Source organism: Colias croceus, chromosome 17 (genome assembly GCF_905220415.1).
Source record: "Colias croceus chromosome 17, ilColCroc2.1".
Taxonomy (NCBI): Eukaryota; Metazoa; Arthropoda; class Insecta; order Lepidoptera; family Pieridae; genus Colias; species Colias croceus.
In genome coordinates, this window is record NC_059553.1 from 8,411,963 (window position 1) to 8,423,379 (window position 11,417).

The 11,417-nt window shown below is 32.4% G+C and overlaps 1 protein-coding gene and 2 non-coding genes across 3 annotated transcripts; 1 reads left to right on the plus strand and 2 right to left on the minus strand.

Moving 5' to 3' along the window:
* Positions 1 to 146: 146 nt before the first annotated feature.
* On the plus strand, positions 147 to 10,050 carry LOC123699395 (trimeric intracellular cation channel type 1B.1). Its single transcript, XM_045646342.1, has 7 exons — positions 147 to 401; positions 3,373 to 3,529; positions 6,337 to 6,509; positions 7,578 to 7,677; positions 8,088 to 8,208; positions 8,650 to 8,808; positions 9,176 to 10,050. The coding sequence occupies exons 1-6, from the start codon at positions 281 to 283 to the stop codon at positions 8,803 to 8,805; spliced, it is 828 nt and encodes a 275-aa protein (XP_045502298.1). The 5' UTR covers positions 147 to 280; the 3' UTR covers positions 8,806 to 8,808; positions 9,176 to 10,050.
* Positions 1,026 to 1,097, minus strand: Trnap-cgg. The gene has a single exon. It is a non-coding gene; the product is annotated as a tRNA-Pro (tRNA).
* Trnap-cgg lies at positions 5,215 to 5,286 on the minus strand. The gene has a single exon. It is a non-coding gene; the product is annotated as a tRNA-Pro (tRNA).
* Positions 10,051 to 11,417: the final 1,367 nt, after the last annotated feature.

The following is an 11,417-nucleotide window of genomic DNA, read 5'->3' on the forward strand; positions in this document are numbered from 1 at the left end:
TAAGCAGTACTCAATTGAATATCGACTAAATAAAAAAAAGAATAAATTATAAACGTACCAAATGTCCACCGTGACAGAATGTTCGGGCCGAAGCGAGCGCGTTCTGCTGACCAAAATAATCCAAAAAAATTATCTTTCTTCGGCTAGATATTTAGCTTTTAGCCAGTCTCGCGGCAACGTCGCCCGCGGTTGGTCGCGGACACTTAGTGTCACGCACTCGTCGGTGTTTAGTGTACAGAAATCCGCTTTTTAACCTCGAAGCTACGTAAAAACAATCACCATGGATCCCGAAGCATTCTTAGACCTGGCCAATCAGGTCATTAAACTGAAAATGTACCCATATTTCGACATAGCGCATTCATTGCTTTGCGCTCTAGCTGTGAGAGAGGATTTAGGGTCTGGTAAAGTATATTATATTTTATATATTTTCCCGCCAATTATTGCGTACATTTCCGCATCTCGCTCTTTATAAATTTGAATAAATGCAGACAATTTACTATTCCAAAACGACCACAACGTTGTACTAAAATAAATACACCTATACAAGTTAAAAATAGATTCGTTCCCTGTATTATAAAATGAACCGCGTGTTGGATTAATGGGATCAATAGAGCGTTCCTCATAAATTTTCATTTATTAAAATACAACTATAAGCGAATAAATAATACATTTTAAATCATAGTTGTGATGCAATTATATTCGTTGTTATCTGATTACCTATCATATAACTTATCTAAGATTACTAACCATGAATTATTTTGCGCTCAATGTATTATCACTTAATTCAACATTACAGATTTCATGCATTTCTTTGCAAAATATTTTCAATATGAGGTTATGTGCGAGATAAGAGCCGGAATACTTGATATGCTGAAAGGACAAATTGCTGAAGTACACGTCACAGAGAAGCAACAGATGGCGCGAAAATTAAATATAGAAATACGAATATATAATTATGAAATAGAATATTTATTTATGTTTGTTTACCGGTCTAAAAGACATAAAATAATAAAAAGGTATTTCACGGGCTCGTCCGGGATTTGAACCCGGGACCTCTCGCACCCGAAGCGAGAATCATACCCCTAGACCAACGAGCCACGTCTAACAATTGCGAAATTAACGACAAATTTACCCACGTGCCACGTCATTGCTTTTGCGATAAGAAATACAGTGGGAACAGAGAAATACACTTACTATCCAATGAAAACTACTTTTACACCAACTTTATAGGTTTATAGCAAGATATTTAAACTTAAAAAAAATAATAGCAAAATATACTGAACTAGTGGTCCGCCCCGGCTTCGCCCGTGGTACCTACATATTTCGCAATAAAAGGTAGCCTATGTCCTTTCTCGGGTATCAAAATATCTCCATACCAAATTTCATACAAATTGGTTCAGTAGTTTAGGCGTGATTGAGTAATAGACAGACAGACATACAGAGTTAGGTACTTTCGCATTTATAATATTAGTATGGATTTATTAACCATTTCAAAATTGAAGGATTTTCAAACAAACTCTTCAGCTTTATAATATTAGTAGGTAGGGCATATACCCTATAATTAATAATAATTATTATACATATAAAACATTGAAGCATCTAGTATGAATTCTAAATTCTAATAAAAAGAAGCAAAATTAAATTTTAATTTATTATAACTAGGTTCGAATAAAAGGAATAATAATTTACAGTAGAAGTATAAATTATAATAAAACTAGCTTCCTGCCCGCGGCTTCGCCCGCTTGGTCTAAAACCTAGTAATTATATATGTACTAAAATCTTCCTCTTGAATCACTATCTATTAAAAAAACCGCATCAAAATCCGTTGTAGTTTTAAAGATTTAAGCATACAAAGGGACATAGGGACAGAGAAAGCGACTTTGTTTTATACTATGTAGTGACTATTAAGTAATATAGGTACATAGGTACATACCTACTATAATTTCCTATAGGTAAATTGTTTCCACCCGCGGCTTCGTTCGCGTGCGCTTAACATTTTCACCCTCTATTTCACACCCTACAACTTACAAGTTTTGTTTTTTCAACATAAAGTAGCCTATGACCTTTTATAAATTGACGATGAAGTCGAAATTAGACAGATATTTAGGAAATTATAATAATTAAGTATAAATCTAAGCTTCGAACATTTTTATATATCACTAGCTTTCCGCCTGCGGCCTCGCCCGCGTTTTCAAAGAGAAACCCGCATAGTTCCCGTTCCCGTGGGATTTCCGGGATTAAACCTAGCCTATGTTGCTCAGTGAAGATGCAGCTTTCTAATGGCGAAAGAATTTTTGAAATCGGTTCAGTAGTTTATGCGTGAAAATCATACATACATACATACTTAATTACAAACCTTTCCTCTGTATAATATTAGTATAGATGGACCAATACCATACTAGGTATACTCTAGCAGCAGTTTAACAAATTACCTAAGAGCACAAAATATTTTTTAAACTTTTAAACATTTTTTTATTGACAGCCACTCCTATAGCTGGTAGAGTGGTGCTATACAGCTAACAGCCTTTCTTGTAAAAAGGCGGATATGGCATAAAATATTTTTCCGAGATTAGCTCGTTCTAATAATGTATAAACTCTTCAGTTTTATTATCTTAGCAAATAGCATAAGTTTTTGAATTATATTTAATACTTTACATAGTAATTGAAATGTGAGCTATGACTTCAATATTTCTTTTAATATTTATAAATTAGGTACAAACTGGCCTTTTGACAGTTGATTTACGATTAGTGTGGTAGGTACATACCTAAACTCGTTAAAAATTTAGTCATTATTAGTATGCAGAGAACATGTAAAGTTAATTTATATTTAGCTCACGAAATGGTATTCATTACAGCATTATAAAGGTAATGGTAGGCGGTAGCCAATATAAATTTTAAATACAAATGTTAAAAGAAACAAAATACCCTATTATAGATAATGAACGGTCCTTGAAGATAAATACGAGCTTACAAGAGAAACAAGACGAAATGTAAAGACAAAATTCTTGTAATGTCTACAACAATATATCGATAAGCAAATCTTTCAAATTTATTAAAGGAAAACTTCTCCAATCCACTAAGAATGAATGCAGGAGTGCAGGAATAAAGGGTTTCTTCTTAGGTACTTACTTTCTACTCTTTCTAGCAAATAAAACTAAACTACGCTTCCTTGACCAAGTTGTACCCTGACAACTCTACCTATATTCTGTTATGCTATGGCTAAAGATACTCATAAATGTACACCAAATAAGCATAAACTCCATATTCCAGCTTAGGCTCCGTGCAGACAGAGAGCGTTCTGCGTTCTGCGTTGTCTCTCTGTCTGCACGGAGCCTTATCATCAAAAACATAACTATTGACTCCATATTCCAGGTGCCCAAGCGTTCTCCCGAAAGCACCCGCTGTCCTGCTGGCTGTCCACCATGCTGGTGATATTCGCGGGCGGCATGGTGGCGAACGGCCTGCTGGGGGAACCCATCCTGGCACCACTAAAGAACACCCCACAATTGGTCATTGGTACTATTACTTGGTAAGTGCGTAAAGAGTTGTAGCTAGTTAGTATATAAATATATTATGTACCTACTACCAAACTATATACTAATCTCAAACTCAAACTCAATTATTGTTCTTTCTTTCATTTATTTATTCAATTAGACTCCTTCTAGACTGTTGAATCGTAAAATTTTTAAACTTTTGCCACCGATTCCGAGAGCAGTATCTATGGAGAATGTGTGGAAGGTACTACATTTTGGGTAAACAATAATTGATTAGCAACAATGTTGAATCAACGTGTTGCAAGTCTGCAGGTGGCAGAGTTTCTGTAAACGTGTTTCTGTCAGTACTACGGGTGACAGAATTGATAATGCACATTGAAGAGAATGCACATTGAAAAGTTACTGTCGCAGAGCAGCAATATTTTCAGCAACATTGTTGATCAAATGCAATCCTCTGAAAATGTCTACCTTGAATACGAATATTTAGTCTCCATTTTTATGTCACATTGTCACGATTAATGTATTTTATTCATTCTCTGCCTTTGTATTATTGAACGTTTTTGCTTCGCTGATTGTTTTGAAAGTTAATTTTGACTCGATCAGTTATATAACCCTATAATGTAGAGGTAACTTAGTAAGCTGTAAACAGTACTAAACTGCCACCTTTTATCTGTTTCAATGAACTCAATTTTCCGTTTCACTGGTTGATTTGAACAGAACGTATAAACTATAAATGCTTTAGAGTTTAGGTAACAATAAATAATAATGTTGTCATAAAAAGTAAAGAAAATTGTCGTTAAACATACATAATATAGTTACCAAAGTTACATATAATGGGTAGATATCCCATAAATTCTTTTCACAATTAACCTGTATGGAATATGTTAATTTAATTTGAAATAACTAAGAGCCAAAACAGCTTTAATAAGTTTTTTCTATAACCTATTGAGCTTGATGAGGGGACTTCACTGATCGACTCAAATTCTCAATTTCCTTTTTATGTTACTAATTAATTTTTAGATTACAAGTAAGTACTTATCGATAATGGGTTCGGATGAAAATTGCGTTAATTGTAACTAATATTTTAATCAACTAAATACAAGAAGATTCTGGTATATAAATTACTAGCTTCGCGTAGTTCCCGTGCCCGTGGAATTTCCGGGATTATATATATATGTACCTATATATATCATTTGTGTTAATCCAAGTTATCCTCTATATGTGTGCTTAATTTCATTGTAATCGGTTCAGTAGTATTTGCGTGAAAGAGTAACAAACATACATCCATCCTCACACTTTCGTACAATATTAGTAGGATAGGATAGGATAGGATTATTAAATACAATTTATATATGTACTAGGTACTTAAGTACATATTATTTTTTAATATACTAATATTATAAAGCTGAAGAGTTTGTTTGTTTGTTTGAACGCGCTGGCTATAGGCTATATGTATATCATCACGCTAAGACCAACAGAAGCGAAGCCACGCTGGTGAAACCGCGGAGCGCTGCTAGTTTTATAATTATGTAAATGTGTATGTGGGATAAACTCATAGAGATAGAGATGAACTCGCACACATTTTTTTATTAAAACACATGCGATAAATCAGGATAACTTTTGAAAATCCACAGTTAGAATAAATATATAAAATTAATTCGCAAAATATAAGTTAAAATGTATCGCCTTCAAAAAATATAAGCTGAATACTGCTTCGACAGGGCTCGTCCGGGATTTGAACCCGGGACCTCTCGCACCCGAAGCGAGAATCATACCCCTAGACCAACGAGCCACAAGAGACGAGCTTAAATTTTCACTGCGTTTTCATTTACTCATTTTATTATAATACCTACCTTTTAATTCACTTAATAAGTGCATGACTTATATATGTTACCTATTGTATTTATTATAAGCATTGGAGAAAATATTATTACCTTTAATTTTATTGAAAAAAAATTACTGATTTTAAAAACGACCTCAAACTCTACAGATTTATTATTAAAATCGAGATCAATTTAAATTAGAGCGTCCAAATATGAAAATAGTGCTCTGAAGAATTTCATTTTCATTCCATCTTTCAGCGTCATTGTTAGAAGGTACATAATATGCAAACTGAACTACTATAGTGAATGTAATAAAAAATGACGAATTACTTTTTTCAATAATAGGTAAGCTCATCGTTCATATTTCCTGTACATAACCTATTACAGTTTCTTAAAAATTAGATATTTTTTGCGAGTAAAAAGAAACTAACTAAACGACTAATTTTTAAACTTCTTTCTTAAATTAAAATCTTCATTATCAGAGAATAACATGGCCTTTTTTATTTAAAAAAATTCGAATTCGTAAAACATCCTCACAAATGTTTCCATTAACCGATACAAAAATCTAAAAATTTTAGAAAAAATAATTTAATTTCTGAAAGGCGATAGTCGCCATCTACATATTTTTAGTTAGTTCGATTCCCGGCCCATGCAAGTGAACTTTTTAAAATTGTTGAATGCAGTTCTATTTCTTTTGAAAGAATGTTCAGTATTTCAAGAACTTTCACTCCAGGGCCCATCGAAAATTTCCACACTGTATAAACTATACTAGTAGTAATAAGCCATATTACTACTCTATTATTATACCTATTATATTAAACTCAAACTCAAACATTTATTTATTCAATTAGACTTCTTTTAGAAGCACTTTTGAAACGTCATTACATATTTTAACATTTACCACCGATTCGGAAAGCAGTATCTACGGAGAAGAATCGGCAAGAAACTTCATAGTTGCTCTTTTTAATCATGTCAGTTATCTGTGACATTTCTATATTTTTTTTAATTTCTCTTTCCAGGTATGTAGTATTCTACACACCATTTGATGTCGGCTACAAAGTAGCCAAGTTCCTCCCAGTGAAGGTGGCTGCAGCGGCTATGAAGGAAATATACCGGGCTAAAAAAGTGTACGACGGTGTCAGCCATGCTGCTAAATTGTATCCTAACGCGTATATTATTATGATTGTTGTCGGTAAGATATCGTTTTATTTATATTTTGAAGTGAAACTTTTTTAGGCGCGTTGAGTGTAAAATTTCAAGGTCGCGTCATGGCAATACCGTCATGGAGTGGCTACGTTTATAGTATCTTTGAATATTGCCAAAGAAGTTTCACTTGTGACACATGTGGTCGGCACACACGCTCTCTGTTTATATGTATAATAATCCACGCTTTTCGGTTTTTCGTATATTATGTAGGTACCTTTTAAACAAGGTAAATAATAGAAAGAAAAATGTGTGCGTGTACTAGTGTACACACGTAAGAAGTGAAACTTCTTTATCACCTTATTTTTTTTAATAATTTACTATATGCAACTTTACAGAAATACATTGAATCACGCGTGGTAGAGACACAGTAGAGATAAGAAAAAGATGGCGCGTTACGGAAAAATGTCACGAGTGACGAAAAAAATGTTACTCTAAATTATTTTCCAACGCCGATAAAGAAGTTTCACTTCAAAAATGAATAATGATGTTTATAATAAAATGTAGCCCACATTTATGGTATCTTTGAATATTGGCAAAGAAGTTTCACTTGTGACACATGTGGTCGGCACACACGCTCTCTGTTTATATATTCAAAAAGTTCTTAAGATTCCGACTGTATGAATATTGTTTTATCGCCACGATTCAATAAAAGGAAAAGGAAAAAAAAATTATAATAATCCACGCTTTTCGGTTTTTCGTATATTATGTAGGTACCTTTTAAACAAGGTAGGTAAATAATAGAAAGAAAAATGTGTGCGTGTACTAGTGTACACACGTAAGAAGTGAAACTTCTTTATCACCTTATTTTTTTTTTAATAATTTACTATATGCAACTTTACAGAAATACATCGAATCACGCGTGGTAGAGACACAGTAGAGATAAGAAAAAGATGGCGCGTAACGGAAAAATGTCACGAGTGACGAAAAAAATGTTACACTAAATTATTTTCCAACGCCGATAAAGAAGTTTCACTTCAAAAATGAATAATGATGTTTATAAGAAAATGCTAGAAAGTTATAAGCGGGTAATTAATTTTCATTTCCAAATTTTCAGGTACATTGAAAGGAAACGGTGCCGGGTTCACGAGGTTGGTTGAAAGGCTCATTCGCGGTGCCTGGACCCCAACTGCCATGGAAACCATGCAGCCTAGCTTGTAAGTTAACTAAAATAAATAAATAATAATAAATATAAAATATATATAAAATATATAAAAATAATATATATAAAAATAAATAATAAAAACCACTAATATTATGTACAGAAGATCTGTTGGTTCTTTAATACAAAGATACTTGTCCGATTAAAAAAAAAATATTTTATCTTTGACAAAATTATAACATGTACAAACAGCTAGAATTTACCACTTCAATCCCAATACTATACAAATAATTCGTAGATATTGCTATTAGCGATAGTGTCGCCCTCTGAACAGAAATGATCTTTGGAAATTTTTTCAATGGTAATTTATTAACAGATCTATGTTCAAAATATTTGACATATTTATTGGTTTTAAAACTATCAATATCGTCTCACACATTTTAACCGACTTATAAATTATTTCAGCTACACCAAGGCATCACTCGTAGCCTCCATTATCTTCGTGTTGGACAAGAAGACGGATCTCATCTCGGCGCCGCACGCTCTCGTGTACTTCGGCATTGTCATCTTCTTTGTTTACTTTAAGGTAATTTATAGTTTTAGAGCGATAAAATTCTTTGAAAAAATTGGACAAAAAATTGAGGACAAAATTTTCTTTCTTTGAAAAAATTGAAAAAATTGAGAACAAACTTCTCTCCAATTCGAGAATCTAGTAATATTGTTCTAGAATAAAAAATAATTCTTGATTTACGCTCATGTGCTATTTATTTCACACATGTACTTTTGATTTGGTTGGATTTGCGAAATTATTACTCAATATTATTTATTTATGTACCCCTTGCAAAACCCCGGGTCGATAGTAAAGTCAGCGATTTAAAAAAACAAGATGAGTAGAGTGAGCTTGCTTTTTTTTAATGTAGGCATAAGTTAGTCTAATATTATGGTATGGGGCTTCAGCTTATCTAAAATTTATTTATAAACACACTTTTTAGAAAGACTATATCAATCTTTTTTTCAAAAATTCCAGCTATCATCCATCCTCCTGGGCATCCACGATCCCTTCGTGCCGTTCGAGAACTTATTCTGCGCACTATTCCTCGGTGGTATCTGGGACTCGCTCGCCAAGCTCCTCGGCAAGGGACAACCTAAGGAAGAGACGAAAGACGCTAAAAAGACTAATTAGCCTGTAAGTATTTCAAATCGTAATAATTATAATGCATTTTTTTAATACTCCTTAGTTTATAAGGTGAGAGGGTAAGTCCGGACATGGGGTAAGAACATAAACATCAAAAACTCGGCGAACACGAGCGTATTTTTTTACGGTGGCAACATTCTGTACGACGCGCGACGCCTTTTTGTTTTGCGAGCCGCGCGCCTGATTAGTTGTTTAAAAAAAATCATCAAAAATCAACTTTTGGAATTATTGTAAATTGATTGTCTTGACTGACTGGAGTATACATAGACAACGTAAAAATGTATCTTCTGTAACACTGAGTTTTTTTTTTCATATTTTATCTAATCTTGATATGAAATATATTTTTTTACATTTTCAGGTCGCAAAGTATTAAAACATCTACACCGACGCCCGACCTCTTGCGACATGTTTTTAAGTAAAAAATAAAAAATAAAAAAAATTGTAAAACCCTTAAACTTGAAAAAAATGGCACAACGACCAAAGTTTTATTTTAGTATATTTAAGTTTGACTAGTCATAAATCATTATATTATCATTAGTTTTATGCAAGGTTTTATGAAATGTAAGACGTTTATGTTAGGCTATGTATGTTTTTTGAAAATTTATTTGTGCGTAAATTTTAGTAAGTAGTGTTTCCATGATTGAATTTCAACTAGTGTTGGCATTCATAAGAAATTGGTTAAAATTATGTGTTGTGATGTTTGATTTTAGGAATGTTGTGAATTGGTTGTTAAATCATATACAAAAAAAATGTTACCATATTATCTTGTGTCTTCCTATTTTTTTTGCCATTTTGACAACGCACAAGTTTTGCCGCGCAAATAGTTTAAATTTCTTTTTTATCTGTTCCTCATCATCAAGTATTATCTGTGTGTTGTTTTATATTAAAAAAACAATGAGCATTGTATTTATATTTTAATTTACTTCGAAACGAATTACGATCAATACGACTTCCTTTTTATTTTTAATAATTAAATGATACCCAAATATGTAATCAATACAATGTTTAATTAAAACCTTAATAAATAATTATTTTTTTTATACATTTGATTCAAGTATTATGAAATAATTAGTATTATTTTTTTAATGAAACATCTGACCAAATCGCGGGGTGCAAGCGGTGAAGATCACGTGTTTCGTTAAATTCATTTAATTATAAGCCATTTTTGCAATTGTACTTAATAATCAATAATATGACATAAAAAGGAAGCAATAAAATGTTTTATTTAATAAACTTCGTCTTTTATTTTCTTATTAATACCTACAACTTAAATAAAAAAGCGCTAAATACAAAATTCTTACTCTATTGCCTTAGTAGGTAAGTATACGTACTTATTTATTACTTAAATTCTTAAATTACATAATATTTTCAAACGTGAATTAAGCTTCCATTGCTTTATACGTGAAAGCAAATAAATGATAGGATTGAATTGGATTTTTTAAATCGTTGAAAAATTCTAAATACTCTGTAAATATTAAGTATGTGCTTGTACCATTAAAACTGAAGCCTGAAAAAGCACTCCAAAAATGTAATGTGTTGAATGCGATAGCTTTCTTTCTGGTCCCAGTTGCAGTTGTATCGCCTTCTCTTATAATCCATAGGTACTAATATTATAAATGCGAAAGTAACTCTATCTCATTTATTGTCATTTGTCACCGACAAGTAAATAATCAAAGTTGTCACCGTTAATTTGGCGATTTGAATTAAATCTGTCCGTTTATCGATCAAAATGATATGAAGAAAATGAAATGAAAATGAAAAGAAAATGAAAATGAAATAATGATCGATGAAGAAAAAAAAGTTTAAATGAGTCATTACATAAGATATTACAGACATAGAGTTGCTGCTTGAAGTTAATAAAAGCACATAAATAAGCTTATAAAACTTAAAAGGCTTAAAAAGTTCATCAAGTGCCTTTTCTACCCATTTAGAACAGAAAAATAGTGCCATTAGCTTTATAGCTAATGGCGCTATTTTTACTTAGCTACTTATGTAGGATGGGAAATGAACATGGAATCTCAACAATAAAGTAACAGATTCATCTCAATGGTCTCAAGGCTAGTATTGTAACGGGACCGGCGATCTTGTACCACTGACCTATCGGCGGACAACGGTGAATCGAGGGCTAGACGGTTTTGAGAGATTTGTTTGTTTATCTGTGGTGGTTTAGAATCTTGTTTGATTTTCTTTTCCTTATAATTTTTTTTTAATAATGTTGGATCACAGACAATTTAATACTGTGTTAGACGATTATGTAATGTGTAAACAAAGCAGGTTCTACTTTATTTGCAAGTTTATTAAAAACAAACATATTTAGAACAGATTCAATAGGTTATAAAAAAGTCTTATTTCTGTATGTTTTTAGTATAATAAAAAAATGACGCAACAAGTTAGACATTTGCGGATGAAGATAGAGGAGGAGGAACTCTACAACACAGAACATAATATTATATACTCAGGGGAGCTCTATTATGCCTGCTACAATATGTAGTTTTATTATTATGGGCTTACTTGGAAGAGGGAAAGAGAGAGAGGAGGGTATAACTACATTCTTAATTAATTGCAGACAGCAACACAGACTAATAATAATATACTACGTA